This window comes from Molossus molossus, unplaced genomic scaffold, assembly GCF_014108415.1.
Source record: "Molossus molossus isolate mMolMol1 unplaced genomic scaffold, mMolMol1.p scaffold_m16_p_8, whole genome shotgun sequence".
In the NCBI taxonomy this organism is placed as follows: domain Eukaryota; kingdom Metazoa; phylum Chordata; class Mammalia; order Chiroptera; family Molossidae; genus Molossus; species Molossus molossus.
The window spans coordinates 81,930,083-81,945,946 of record NW_023425402.1 but is presented as its reverse complement, the minus strand read 5'-3'; the positions used below and the strand labels follow the sequence as shown (position 1 = coordinate 81,945,946).

The window sequence follows — 15,864 nt, the reverse complement described above, 5'->3', positions numbered from 1 at the left end:
GTCTAAGGAAGACTAATGATTCTTTTTTTTTTTATCCTCACCCGAGGACATTTTTTGATATTTTACTCAGATAGAGTGGGAGGGAGGGAGGGAGGGAGGGAGGGAGGGAGGGAGGGAGAGAGAGAGAGAAAGAGAAATATCAATGTGAAAGGGACACATCGAGTGGTCGCCACCTGCACAACCCAACCAGGGCCGGGGACAAACTGCAACCGAGGTACGTGCCCTTAGCGAGAACCGAACCCAGGTCTCTCTAGACCGCAGGTCAACACTCTAACCGCTGAGCCAAACCGGCCAGGGCAGAAGACTAATGATTCTTAAATGTTACATGCAAACTGTAAAAATAATTTTCCTGCATCCATTCTGTAGGACCATAATGAAAACTTCCTCATTTACTATTTTGAAACCTCAACAAACAAGGGCATAATACTTAAGTAGGAACCGTCATACTCAGATACGTTTTTGGAATTGTTTTCAGAAACTTTTGGGGTTATTTCTGGAAGCATGAATTGGAAGAGAACCAATTAATTTTTTTCCCCCCAGAATGTTTGTGTATTAAAGTTAATCACAGATCTTACGTCAAGATTGTTGCCTTGTATATATTAAATCCTCAATAGCTATGTATGTAATGAATTGCAATTTAGCATACATGTTGGGGAAACACAAATGATGCATTTAAAGAGCTTTAAAAGAATCAGGGAGAAAACAATAGACTAAGGGATGTGCCATGTTTTCAGAGAAATACTTGTCAATCCTGGGACAGTGGGCGTGGAAAGGGGATGGGGAGGGGGGAGGAGGAGAGAGCAATTCCAAAGCCTGTTGAACAAAATATTTAAAGCTAAAATGTAAGTAATAATATTCTCTGAGCACGTTTATTATAATTTTGTTTTTATTTGCATTAGAATGAGGAAAGACATTAAATTAGTTTGAATTTTAAATTCCTGAGAATACCAATAGAAGCCAAAAAGGAAGAAGTATTGTAAGATTAGTTTAGTTTCTTAAACATAGACATCAGGATTTATTTTACTGTATCTTTAGAGAAGTAAAATTAGTGTTAAGGAGAATCATTAGTTTGCAGAAGGTTTGGGTAAGGATTGCAATAAATGATTTTTAAAATTATACTTAGTATAATGCCTGATATTGTACTTGATATTTTAAATGTGTTATTTCATCAAATTCCCATGATACAATTGGATAGCAGATGTACATCATGCAAATCTAATTATTACTACTTTTATGATGTATTTGATCTGCAGGTATCAGGATACCATACGGAATACGTGAATAGGAAATGAAGCTTCTCCTTTTTTTTCTGATGGTGCTAATTTACCCTCCAGATATTAAAATATAAGAGGATTATTCCTGGAGCACAAATTGTATAATATACAAAGTGTTTTTTCAGCTAAACATCAAGTCAGACTCCCTCTTACTTTCTCCCTCTCAGCCTAAATAATAGTTTTAAAAATACTTTGAGACATGTTTTATAATTATTTTGCGAATCTTTTTCACGTAGGTAGGAACGTTAGTTGGCATTTGACTGTAGTTGTGATCTGGATCGCCTTGCCTCAGAGCTAGGGGCTCTGCAGTGCGGCCCTGGTTTCCTGCCCCAGGACTTAATGTGACATTGAAATCAACAGTTTTGTTTGTACACTCAGACAGCAGCTGCCTGCTCACCACATGGACTTCCTGGCCCTGCTTGTCTGAGCGGGCTGCAGTCGAAATACTGCTAATTTTTTGTTTGTTTTCTACTTCATGTATTAACTCATTTCATTATAGTTCCTTAAAAATTTCTTCCTGCGATTTTTTAAACAAGAGATAAACATTTTCTGTGAAACTTCTGTTCTGCTTTCTTTTTCCTTTTAGTCCTTTTCTTTACATTTGTCAAGGTGTTTTTGCGTATTTCTCTTCTATTTTGACATTGAGCCTGACCAATTCCTCAGCAGTCTGCATTATTCATTCAAAAGCTTTTCTACATTTCTCAATACTACTACTTATGTTACCTTAACTTACTCTCTTAAATATTCTTCTTCATGTTCAAGAAGTATTGAAAAGTATCAATTACTTAGTTAAGGGATGTTTTCAAATGAATAAGACTAGTAAATATACATCTATAAGATGAGTTGATCAGAAGGTGGCCAGAGCCTTAAACAATGTATTCCTCTTTTGTTAAAATAGTAGAAACATATAAAGCAGAAAGAATCTTGGTGCCAGGATGAATCTACAAGCCAACCCATACCAACAGATGTCAAGTCATTTTTGCCGGGCATAGAACAACTTCCCTGTAACCAGGAAGTCCAGTTCTTAATTCCAACCCTTTGATTCTGATAACCTAGTCAATTTTGTGGACTTAGAGAATTTATTGAACTATCTGGACCTCAATTTCTTTATCTATAGAAGGAGTTATTGGAGAGAGACTAAAATTGCTTCCAGTTAGAGATGCTAAACGCTAAGTCTTTATAGGATTTTTGATGGCGTGAAATATTGTTCTGACTACCATTTTTGTTTGGTAGAATGTCATATTTTTATGTTATAAATTATTATGGGGAAAAGTGTCTCTTAAATTAAGTATCATCGTGAGAACAACTGCTTAAAATATCTTCTGACAATACTGAGAATGAATGTATTTGAAGCAACTCAATGAAAGGTCACTGCATCCTCTCAAAGAAGTGAAGCACTAGTGCAGTAGCTATTATATCTGTGGTGGTCAAGTGTAATGAAAAATTGTGATCACCTTTATTATTTCCTCCAAATGACATATTATATAGCATTGTGCTTCAATTTGGTAAAATGTTGTCTAAATATGGGATAAAATAACAAAAAAAGCAGCCAATTTTATATTTTAAAGGAAAAAAAAACCATAAAATTTCTCAGAAAGATACTAATTATAATGCCTGCTACTATTTGACATTTAGAATAATTTATGTATAGAAACACATAGAGAATAACATTTCTCACTTGTTAATTATCTTTAGCTTACAATTTATATTTTAGCCATTAGTATTGTTTCAAATGACATACAGATTAGGTAAATTAAAAAACAGAGAACAAAAAACAAAGAATGAGTTACCTGAGCTAATCTAGGATAATTCTTATGGCCTATCATCGTGGTCCTGGATAGGTGTATCTTTGGAGAGTGTTCTTTCCTGTGAGATGTTAGATTATATAATTATAGAGTCTTAGAAGTAGGTCATTTATTCCAAACATTTAGTAAACAATGACAAAATATATAATCTGAATGAACCTCCCTGAATGTGCTGAGCATATATGTATACATAAAACAACATGGATGCATGTTTTTAGAAGACTGATGAGAGTCAACACACTAGAAATATGGCGAAATCACGCTTTCTGAGGCCGAATTTTAAAGATTGTGTTCACTCAAGTTAGATACGGACTTAGAGTACAGTCTTTGGTCTATCTTAGAGAATTTCCAAATCCTTCTTTTGTGATAAAGCTCAATGAAGTAGCATTTATCCAGATATAAACATAGCAGTTTTTGTCAGCTTATGATCTGTCATTTTTTTCTACATGAACAAGTGTTTTCAGTGCTTACAACAAGTTTAAACAATAAGCCATTTTGTGTGCCTAAGGAACCCCCAATGATAGAGAATTTGTGGATCATAACTTAAGACTTAGGGTAAAACACAGGTTATAGGAAATAAGATCACAAATGAAATTTTAATGTATAATTTATACCGGTTATATTCTTGAATAAAGAATAAAATAAAATCATCCTGTTGTATTACTGAGAAGTGTCAGTTAATTTTCTCATGGAAAAAAATGTCATACATTTTTATAGGTTAAAACATTCAGTTAGGTCTTTTTTATTTCAACTCTTACTACTATGAATAGTAGATAATGTGATGGCAAGAAAAAGTGATTATATAAGCCAACAACAAATGAGGCATAGCAATGCCACCCTCAGTATCTACCCAAGAGAAATAAAGGTATGTGTCCCCAAAAAGACTTGAGCAAGAATGTTTATAACAGTTTTTAAATAATAACCAATAATTGTAAAGATCTCAAATGTCCTTTAACAGGAGAATGGATAAACAAATTTTTCATTCAAGCGATGAAATGTTACTCAGTGATAATAAAGAATGAACTACAGATAACATGTACCTGTTTAGATAAATCTCAGCAACATTATGTTTTCAGAAAGAGGACAGAAACACAAAAGAATGCATACCGTATTGTTACATTTATATTAAGCTCCAGAGGAGATAGAAATAATCTTGAGTGATAGAAATCTGAATGCTATTTGCTTTGGGGGATGAGGATTGACTGGAGATGGATGGGGGAAAATTTCGAGAATAATGGAAACAGTTTATATCTTTATTGATGTGTTGAGTCTATGAGTGTACATATATGTGTCAGAAGTTAAGCTCTGTCCAATTCACTGTATATATAGTTTACCTCAATACATTATGAGTGAAGAAAAAGTGAGTATTTGAAACATTTTATCAAATATCCAAATTACGGGCAGTACTAATCACACCAGCGATGACAGTACTTTACATTACAAAATTCTTTACATTTTTGTTTCCATCTTGTCCAGTTGAAGTGATTTAATTAGGTTTAAAGGCATTTTTTGTTTTAGTCTAACTGAAACATAAAGTGTGTTTGAGTGTTCTGTTTTCAGAACATGTTACCACTTTTGAGGATGTTGTAAGAATGGAAACAGGTTGGAGTGTGCCTTATAAATTAGTATTCTTTCATAAGGTCCAGTACAAGTGGACACCTACATAGAAAATCAAATAGAGCCCATTGCTGGAACATCTGTCAGACCATATGCTTTGGCTTCAGGTTCAGTGTAGAAACTAAAATGCTAATGACTCCATCCATCATTACAGAGCTCCCCGGGCATGCATCACTGGATTGGACAGAGACATTCGACCGTGGAGTCATTGAAAGTAGGGAATTGTGTGGGTGGATTTGGTGGCACCATTTGTTTCGGTGAATTGAAATGAGGCTGTTTAATGTGTGATTGGTAATCCTATGCAGAGTGCCATCAAAGCCGTGCACCTGGGCCAATCTGTCAGTCATCGCCGCGGGCGCTGGCACGGCGCCACCACCATGGGCAGGTCTGCCATCACTGTGCCCTTGGTGAGCCTTGTCATGACTAATGCAATGCGATATGGCTAGTTTCTCAGCCAAAGGAAATGTCATTCCTTGTGAAGCAATAGATACGTTAAGGGATGGATTGGGAATAACAGTTGGTGAGTAAAATTAGTAAAATGAGATGCAAACGGCTCTTCAGAAGAACCAGAGAGAGGCAGACCTCTTGCAGCACCGACTGGTGTCAGCCAAGGGTCAATGAAAATGGTCGGTCTGAATCTTCTGGCCATACAGTGTTTTCTCTATCAGACAAATGTCATAGCCTTGCTCCGGTAGTACACGTGGATACTGGCGTGTATCGGTGGAATTTGCTGAATGATTTAAAAAAATTAGTACAAAAGTTTCAACTGCTAGAATATATCACTGTACTAGTTCAGCCTGTGTCTTGCTCGGCACTCACAATTGTAGCTCTTCCCGATGCTCCCATGCTGCAGTCCTTCTCCATAGCTATTCGTACTGACATGCAGTGCCAGGAGGTTTGCAGCATGTTTAGTTTCCACGAGAGATTATACTATCCTCTGTACTGTTCCTTTTTGATAACAAAATCTGGTAATTCTGCATTTTTTATAATAAGGAACATTTCTTGGAAGGAGTTAATCTACGCCTAGAAATATGCCATTTATAGTGGACGGTTCACTGAAAACTAATTTGAGAGAAACATTTCAAAGCCAAATTTGCTAAACATGCAGTATATGATTAGTCCACTTTGTGTGTCATGATAAAAAACAACAACAAAGAAATAAGATATGTAAAAATTGTCCTGTTTAGGCTTGGTGACAATTCTGGCTTTTTCTGTGTCCTTAAGAGTGGCTGACCCATGTCTGAAATATTAGAATAACAAAAGGTAGTATGTGATTATTAGGACGGTCGCTAAAGTTGAAGAAATGATATTAGAATGGCTAAAGGGACATGGTATAAATAAACCTTGAGATTTGTGAGAGACTAGAGACATTTCCTAAAATGTTAGACTATTGGAAATATATAAGAGGAATTTAATTTTGTTCTCCATAGTGACTAAAGTACAATAATAACCAGCACTTTGAAGCTATATGATGAGAGAGATAAGCTGATGAAAGGAGGATCTTCCTAATTATAGGTCTGTTGAAACCTAGAATAAGCTACGCCAGGAAGTAGTAAAATTACAATTAGCGGAAGTATCTCAGCGTAGTTCGGATAAGCCCTTGCTAAAGATGTGACATGAGGCTGAAGGCTTTTTAAGATCCTTTCAGCCTTGGGAGATGCTTCTATAATTGAGTAAGAAAAGACAATATAGTACCTAAGCACTGTACTATTTAGAGTTGACAGAGAGCAACACAGACTAGAATGTATGGACAATTTCATTGTTTCTGAGGGACATGTAGGAATTGAATAAGCAAAGATCAAGTGGGCACAGTTATCTCTGCAGATCAATGTCTGTGTATGTAGGTGGAATGGGGACTTCAGGGGGAAGGTCACAATGGGAAGCAGAAGTGAACAGTTGATGACGGTTTGGGACTAGGTCACGATGTGGACACAGAGGCTGTGGAGAAGCCACAGTTAGCCTAACAGACATCAAGTAGTGAGGCCTTTGATTAGACAGTGTCAGTGGAATTGGGAAATTAGTGAGCAGAGGAGGAGAGGGACAGATGGAAGAAGACAACCGAGTTTTAGGTCTAGTTGGTTCCGGATGACAGAATTTGGGAAGATGTGAGAGAGAAATAATAAAGACTGTTTTCTTTCTAAATTTCCTCAAAAAAAATTTTTTTTTTTTTACATCCAGTCCATGATTTTGGTTTCTCATTTTCTCTCTTGGAACTAATCTGTCTGGTAGACCCATTTGTTTACTTTTTTCTTTCCTACCTTCATAAGTGCACTTAAGTTATCCTAAACGGGAGTGGAGAAGGAGGAGACATTCCCATCCCTTTCGGTTTTGTTAACCTTAATAAAAGGTTAACAAGGCCATGGCAGCTGTGGCCAGACTGACCCTCTGGGTGGCCCCGGTGTCACTCAGAAGAATTCATCTGTGGGAGGGCTGCCGGTGCTGAGCCGGGGCCTCTGGTCCTGCGGCTCACGGAACAGGGTACCGTCAGACCGGGTGTTGGCCACTGCTGCTGTGCTTCCCTGACTTGTAAACTGTTCTGGACTTCAACTGGTAGACAACCATAGCCTGCTGTTTGGCTCCAATGTTCTCTGCTTAGCCTTCATTTAAGCAGCAGTGATTTTTTTCTGCGTGTATGTCGGTTTACAGTTAATTCTGCTCCACTTAAGGGACCGCGTGGTATTTGGTGGCGAATTGCTGTCACTCTTGCCAGCCCTGCTTTTCCCCGGGACATTGGTTTGCTTGAGTTCCTGGCGTCACATGCTTCTTTATGGCTGCCTATAAGGAATAGGGGCATTGGTTTTGAAGTAAAATTACTGATCAAGTATGGATTATAATGTTTTTCTCAAACTCTGCATTTTGGGTGTGTATGCATGTGACAATGAACATGAGAAAGTTGAAACATATTTAATTTATGGGAATGTTCAATGTTCCTGAGGTCTATATATATATCACCCGAGGACATTTTTCCATTTTTTGTTCAGATAGAGTGGGAAGGAGAAAGAGAGAGGGAGAAAGAGAGAGGGAAACATCAATGTGAAAGGGACACATCGAGTGGTTGCCACCTGCACAACCCAACCAGGGCCGGGGACAAACTGCAACCGAGGTTCGTGCCCGTAGCGGGAACCGAACCCGGGTCTCTCTGGACCGCAGGCCGACGCTCTAACCGCTGAGCCAAACCGGCCAGGGCCCTGAGGTCATTTTGGTTGGCCGGTAGCTTCCATAAAGAGTTCAATGCTTTAAAAATATGGTGCATTTTTTTCCTTCTTCAGTAATTTATACAGTCTGCGTTTGTTGTCTACAGATTACATAATTGATTATAAATGGTGTGTGGACTCTTCTTTAGCGTTCTTACTTTTCCCTGGAGCATACTGTGAAAGCCAGGCAGTCCTGGAAGCGCAAGGATTTCTTCTTATTGATATCTACAAATTACAATGACAGCTTTTGCTGTTCAAAAGAATGCATCGTCCTTCACTTCCTGGAGTTGCGTGTGTTTTCGAGGTGTGTGCTTGCCAAGCACTTCACGCCTTTCCCTTGAGCTCCTGTGATCGGTGTCACCACGTGGGGGCTCGGGCCAGCGCTGGGCTTCTTCCCATGAACAGGAGTCTGATATAAAGATCTAATATTTATAAGATCATTTTATTATAAAATAAAGCATACATATAGAAAACTACACAAAATAAAGCCTATGATTCAATGAATTTTTATGAGGTACACACCACACAGATGAGGAAAGAGACTCAGCCAGCCCTTGGAGAGGTTTCTTTCAAGTGCTGGATCCCAGTCACATGGGATTGGTCTCCCTACCCCTACAGATAACAATGACCATGAATCTCAGTCCTTGCTTGTTTTTCATTGTTCCTTTTCACTTAACATATGTTTCCATAGACACTAGATTATTAGCCTTGTCTATTTTTTAAAATATGTGTAAAGTCTCTTTTATTCTGTGAGTTGGTCCTCCACCTAGTTCTTTTTCTCACAATGTATCTGTTGGGGAACCCGGGCCATCTGAGTTGTAGGTTTGCAGAGTCTGTTATTGATTGCATGCAAATGTCCTCTTCAGTTCATCACGTTCTTCCGAATTTTCTGCAAATTTGGCAACAAGTTCCAGAGTCAGGTCTGTCCTTTAGTAATGCTAGAGGTGGCCCTTGTGTGATTACAGAGGGAAGGCTGGGATATTCAGGGACAGACTAAAGTTGCTACTCACAGGTTAAGTTTCTTCTACAGGGAAGCCTCAGTTCTACTCTTAAAATATTTCAACTGATTGAATCAAGTCTACCCAAATTATCCATAATCTCCTTTAAGGATATTACCTTCACTTAATGTCAGTTGGTTGTGGACTTTAATCCCATCTTCATAATACCTTCACAGGAACATTTACTTTAGTGTTTGATTGACTAACAGGACTGTAGCCCAGCCAAGTTCATATATCAAAGGACCGTCACACTCATCAACTATATTATTGATATAGATATAGTTTTTATTATTATTATCATGATATTGCAATTACCAGGATTTGCCATTGGAGCTTTTGTACAACATATCACCTGATACTCTCAGCATCTCTGTGGAATAAGCAGGTACACATTGCTGATCCCATTTTTAGAAGAAAAGGTGAACCTTATTCATAGGTTTGCTTTTCTTGGTTTCAGTTACCAAGGTCACCTGAAGTTTGGGAAAATTTGAGAAATAAACAAATCGTAAGTTTCGAATTGCTGCCGTTCTGGCATTGTGGAGTCTCGGCCCAGCCTTCTCCCTTCTGTCCAGAACTGAATTATCCCTTGTTCGGCACAGCCACGCTGTGTATGCTACTCACCCGTCAGTCTCTTAGGAGCGATCGCGGTTGATAGGTATTGCAATGCTTGCGTTCAAATAACTTTTATTTTACTTAATAATGGCCCCCAAGTGCAAGAGCAGTGATGCTGGCAATTCAGGTATGCCAGAGACAAGCCCTAAATTGCTTCCTTTAAGTGAAAAGGTGAAAGTTCTGGACTTTATAAGGAAAGGAAAAACATCATATGCTGAGGCTGCTAAGGTACATGTATGCTAAGACTCATCTTCTATCCATGAAATTGTGAAGGAGGAAAAAGAAATGCCCTGTTTTTCTGTCTCACCTTAAACTGCAAAAGTTGTGGCCACAATGCCTGATAAGTGCCTTGTTAAGATCGGAAAGACATTACATTTGTGAGGGTTACAAAAAGTGGGTTTTGATTGACGGCAACAAGTTGCACCAGAAAGCATTGAGCCTGTAGGAAGACTTCAGCGAAGAGTCCCCTGAAAAGTTACATTGAGCGGTTTACTGAGAGTAAGGGATGTTTACACAATTTCAGGAATGGGTTGGGATGGAAAATATAAAAAGTGTGGATAGAGAAAGAGACCACATTTACATAATTTTTAATACAGTGTATTGTTATGATTGTTCCGTTAATCTCTTACTGTGCTTAATTTATAAATGACAATTTATTGTAAGTATGTATGTATGGGAAAAATATAGTATATGTAGGGTTCGGTGCTACCTGCTACTGGGGGTCTTGAAATATATCCCCCTTGATTGGGGGAGGGGGCTGCTGTAATGAGAAATTGTGAAGCTAATAACTAGTCATTTCAAGGTGAGAACCTAGGTAACATCCCAGCCAGGTGTGGTTCGGTCTGTGCTCTCCGTGTGGCTCGTCAGATTGGTCTCCTTCCCCCAGTACTGCAGATAACTGTGCTTCTTGGCTTAAAACTGCTTTTCTTGTTTAATAGCAGACTTTATTTTTTGTTACCCTAATGACCCTGATTCTGGTAATTTGCTGTCCCCAGCACATTTTTATCCTGCTTTATATGAGAAGTATAATCGCCACTGTTTTCTTTTTCTGTGTCAGATATCATTCACCTTGTGCCGTCCTTTCAATACTTTGGTGAACTTACTATTATTAGTTTAGTGTAATGATTTCTACAGAAATGCTATTTTCTTATTCAGTGCTTAACCTTTTGAAATAAATATAATTTCCAGCAGGTGTAAGTGGATGCTGTTCTCTAAATAATAACACAGTATTTCTCAGCCTTTAAGTTTGCCAGGATACCCTTTCGTGTGTCTGAATGCTTCAATATAGTTGTTCGGTAGTGATGAGGATGATGACAGCTGTGTCATCCCTGTGATAGAGAAAAAAGGCATGTGGCAGACAAGCCCTGTTAAGGAACTTCATGTCCTTGGGATTAATTGGGCTCGATTATTGTATGATTCGCTTCAATCTCACTTAATGATAGTGTTCAAATTTACTTTGGGATTATTTTTGGAAAAAAATGACGAGAACTGACAAATCATATGCCATTCTCCTAGTGCTATTAGGCAGGAACCTAAGTACCGACCATAGGAAAACAGGCTCTTTCCAGTCTCTCCAGCTCCAAGGAGATGAAGGAGTTAAATATCATTATGTGCTCAGGAAAAGCAGTGAACAATTAGTAAAACAATCAATGTGATTTTATTTTTTTCTTCAAGTCAGTACTGTGAAATAGTCTCTGGATGTGTTCTAAGTGCCGCATTATTTAATTTAAAATTAAATTGTAGTTAATTCTCAAGCTTTGAAAAGAGAAGAAGAAATAAACTGTACCAAATTCTCACTGTACCGTATTAACTTGTAGGATATTAAGTGGAAAGTAATAGAAAACCAAATGTATTATGTTACTTAACAGGAGGTCCAGAATAAAGGACTTCTTGACAACATTTCAGACACTTTATAGAGACCCGGATGCAGTCTTTCTCCTTGACCTGCCATCCTTAGCATTTTAGGCACGACCTTGAGATGAAGAGGAGACCGCTGTGTCCTCTCTAGAATGAGGGAACCTACCTGACAATGACTTGGCCTATTCCTGTCATATCTCTTTGGCCAGAAGTAGGGCACACGCCCATTTTCAGACCTGTCCCTGTTAATGGGAATAGGATTACTATGGTTGTTTTCAGTTAGTATGTCTAGGGCTGTACTATCTTGATGCATCACCAGGACGTTTGTTAAAATGCAGTTTTTGATTTAGGAGATCTAGAGTGACCTGTAGGCTTTGCATTTGTAATAATCTGATGGGTTCCTGATGCTACTGGTCTGCAGACCACACTGTGAGTAGCAGTGGATTTGGTTATTAACCTGGTTATTGTAGATGTTGGGTAGTAACCAATATTACGACTAAACTACTTTATGCCAGAACTGAACTCATCAAATAAACACTGCATACATCCTGCATGGTGAAACTTAGTTGGTTTAACAGAGAGTTGGTAATACTTAGGGATTCCAATGATGGAGAGGGAGAAGAGAAATAAACCCCACCAAAGAAAAAAAAAAAAAGGTCTATGTTGTAATCCTTGGATCATATAATTTTTGTGATTTATTTCTGAGTTAGGGTTATTTGCAATGGAAAAATCATATAAAATCTCAAAGCAGGATAAAAACCCTGGAACTGAAAAATAAACAAAGGAAGAAAACCATATGCAAACATTGCTGCACAAGAGACATTTACCATTAGCTTTTATTGCCTTTTTCATAGCTTTGCCCGCTGAACTAAAATCATAGCTGTAGTAAGGCAAAGACCTGTTATTTTGGATTATAAAAGAAACAGTTATCATTGTTTTTGACTTCTGAAATATATATGCCATCAATTCCTATATTTAACTCTAATGCATTACTGGAAGTTGAGTACATAAAACAATGTCTGATATAGTAGATTATATGTTCTCGTTGGTACAATGCATTGATTACGGCTCAACAACAAATGATCAATTTGTTGGGCTGGACATATGATCCCAGTAAAAACAGCAGCTTTGGTTTACTTGAGAGGAAACACTGCTGAGTTTTGTGTCATCCAACCTGGTAAAAGTTTGTGGAGCTACATAGACATTTTCCTCTTAATTTAGCAACAAGAATAATTTATCACAGGTATTGGTTGCTGAGATGCTTTAGATTTATGGAAATGTTAAGAATCTGTTTTTTTAAAGATTGATTTCTGTTTTCAGAGACGAAATGGAGAAGACATACCAGTAGCCCAGACGAAGAACATCAATCACAGACGGTTTGCTGCTTCCTTTAGATTGCAAGAAGTCACCAAAGCCGACCAGGATTTGTATCGCTGTGTAACCCAATCAGAACTTGGTTCTGGAGTGTCCAATTTTGCTCAACTTATTGTGAGAGGTAAAATTGTTTTTATTGCCTAAAATTGCATGGTTTTATTAGACCAAAAGCAACATTATAAATATTTGGATTGATTTTTAAACTTACTTCTCTTCATCTCAAGTTACTATAAAATTATATTGTAATGACATTTCTGATAATGCCTTAAGGTCAAATTAAGACTGTAGTTGTAGTTTGTCAAACAAGTTTTCAACAAGCGTTTCCATCGAAAGGAGTCTCTTTAAAATGCTCTAATAGGGCTAGCTATATAAAACCCTTTATTCATATTGCCATCATCTCGTTTGCATTTTATCTTTAGGTTTTTTGTTTTTTTTTTAACAGTCACACAGATACTACCTTTGTTCTTCAAAACATCATAGCAACGAGGTCAAGCTTAAAGTTTCTATCCCCATGTAGACCTGTGAATTTTACCAGTGTCAAAACCCAGTGGTGGATGCTCACTAATTCTGCCTCCTGTAGGATCTGAGAGAGTTAGACTTGCTAAGAGGTCTTCATTAATGTCCTTGAATACCAAGGTTACAAGGAGGAATTGTGAAGGATTATGACAAATGATTATGTATCTGACCACGTACGTAAATACTGGAAAAATAAGTACAAGTACATAATGTGTATCACATTTATTCAAAATTTACTGAGTCTATTTTATTCCATCTACTGGTCTACATTGTATGACTGTAAATAAAAGACGAAGTCCATGTCCATATGGAACTTACCATGGAGGTATGCTAGGCACACTATATAGAAAGATACTGAAATTTTAGTATTGTGCTATGGGTTATAAAGAAAAATAAACACATAAAATGACGGATTTGTATTTTAGTTAAGGAGATTTGGAATGCCTCTTTGAGAGGTGACAAATGAACTGAAATCTTAAAAAAGTGAGAATGTGAAACTTCAGAGGAAATGCAGGATTGCTCAGTAGACTCTGAAGCATCGATCAATAAGGACACAAATAAAAACAATGATGAGTTATGGAAGTCTCTTCAAGAAGTTTGCCAGATCCTAACAAAAACATCTCAACTGGACTGAGATTTACTAGCGGCGTCAGGCGAGGCCTTTGTAAGTAAATTTTCTTTGAAATAGGAGCTGAATGTAGAGCAAAGCTGCCCTAGGAATGTGGATGTGGGGACAGGGTATGAGAAGTGCCACCAGGCAGAGAGCAAGGCATGTGTCGAAGCCCTGGGGATTGAAGGAGAATACGAGATACATCCATATCCAGGTTAATATGTCTTATAATGCTTGACATCAAATGCCTTTGCATACATTATTTCATTTTAAGATTTACTCGATTTTAATACTTTAATCTTTAATACCGTTCGAAGGAAAATAATGAAGTTCAGACTATTTCATAATTGCCCAGAGCCACGATGATCTAATGATTGACTATATGAGAATTTAACCCCGTGTGTCTAGGTTCCTGATGCCGGGCACGTTCTTTCCCACCACAGCTTTATCTCACCTTGCTGTTATTGAATGATGCTGTTAGCCTCTTATAATGCTTTTGCCTTGGCAGATTCTATAACTCATCAATCAAAAAAGTTTTCTCTGTAGATTGATACGACTCTGTTTTCAGTGAAACTTGTTTCATGTCTCAAGTCAGCTCAGATTGCCTGCTCGAAGGTGATGAAATCACAGCCCCGATTAATTGAATAATGAGAAAATATGATAATATTTGACTCTAGGGTTCGGGTAGAAAGACAGTTTGTCTTCTGTTCATACATACTTGTGTATTCATCGTTGTTGAACTTCATTCCAGCATCTGTCTCACCTAAGCCTGCTTTACTTTTATTGTGTACACTATTACAGATGTCCCCCCAACTTTGCCCACCTCCCCCTCATCCCCACTTTCCCTCTGGCCATCACCACACTGTTGTCTGTGCCCATGGGTTATGCATATATGTTCTTTGGCTAATCTCTTCACCTTCTTCCATCCAGCACCCCCACCCGCCTCCCCTCTGACAGCTGTCCGTCTGTTCCATGTATTTGTGCCTCTAAGCCTACTGTTGGAAGCCTGCAGGTCTCCTTGAGTAATCTTCACGGTGTTGGATGAGCATGTGGGGGGTGGGTGTGCTGTGTTCCCATCATGCACCCTGCATTGCATGGTCCTGTGTGTTCTCATTATGTAGCCGCTGGAGGAGACGGTGGCTCCTAATAGGGCAGCTGGAGTGCTTTGCACGACCTCACTGTTACACACATGTCACTGGTGTTTTGGGAAGTGGCCCCATGATATATTAAACAGCTTACAGAAGGCAGAGTTGAGTTTTCTATCCAGGAGCACCCTTTATAGGTACATTTTTTTCTTTCATATACTGTTTATTTTCAGATTTATTTTGTCATTACTAGAACTCCCTTATTTATCTGAATCAACAGGTTGGTTTTATTAAAGCTTATTTTGTTTTGTATATATTTTTTTAACCTGGAAACTACATTGTGGCTATTTTAGGAATGTTACCTGAGGAATGAATACTTTTTTCAATAAAAGTAATAGGGAGAATTCTGAATTTCATAGAAAAATATAGCTTTCTTTCCTATTCTTAATTTTTTAAAAAAGAAAGTCCTGCCATTTAACATATATTTATTTCACTTTAGGTTTTATGTTTTACCAGTTGCATTAAAATATGACGGTGCTTTGAATGTGCTATCCAGTGTCTGCTAACATTTTGGAAACATATTTTGATAGTTTTGGCGGTTTTATTTATTTATTTTTAACACTCTTTTGCTCGTTATATATCTAATATTTACAGATGACACTTTGCTTGCTGCTGTATTTGAAATCTAATATAGGACAATACATTTCTTGTTTGTCATAACCACCAAATACACGTTGTAACCAAAAACACTCACCTCGGGGTCAGCTGTCCCGATGCAGAGACAGGGCTGAGCGTTAACTGTGGTGACAGGTCCTGTCTCTCGTCGGCACTCTCTGAACTGACATCCTGTTACGTGGCTAGAAAAGATGATAATTTTAAGGGAAATTTTGGGAGCAGTGATATGAATAGTCTTTAATAAGAG

General features: G+C 37.9%; 1 protein-coding gene across 4 annotated transcripts in view; it reads left to right on the top strand.

Moving 5' to 3' along the window:
* PTPRK (protein tyrosine phosphatase receptor type K) overlaps positions 1 to 15,864 on the top strand; it is a 502,788-nt gene that overhangs the window by 262,906 nt on the left and 224,018 nt on the right. For all 4 annotated transcript variants that reach the window (XM_036248313.1, XM_036248314.1, XM_036248312.1 and 1 more), the window contains one exon: positions 12,678 to 12,852. In XM_036248313.1, coding sequence (XP_036104206.1) covers positions 12,678 to 12,852 — 175 coding nt within the window. The remainder of the gene's footprint in view (positions 1 to 12,677; positions 12,853 to 15,864) is intronic.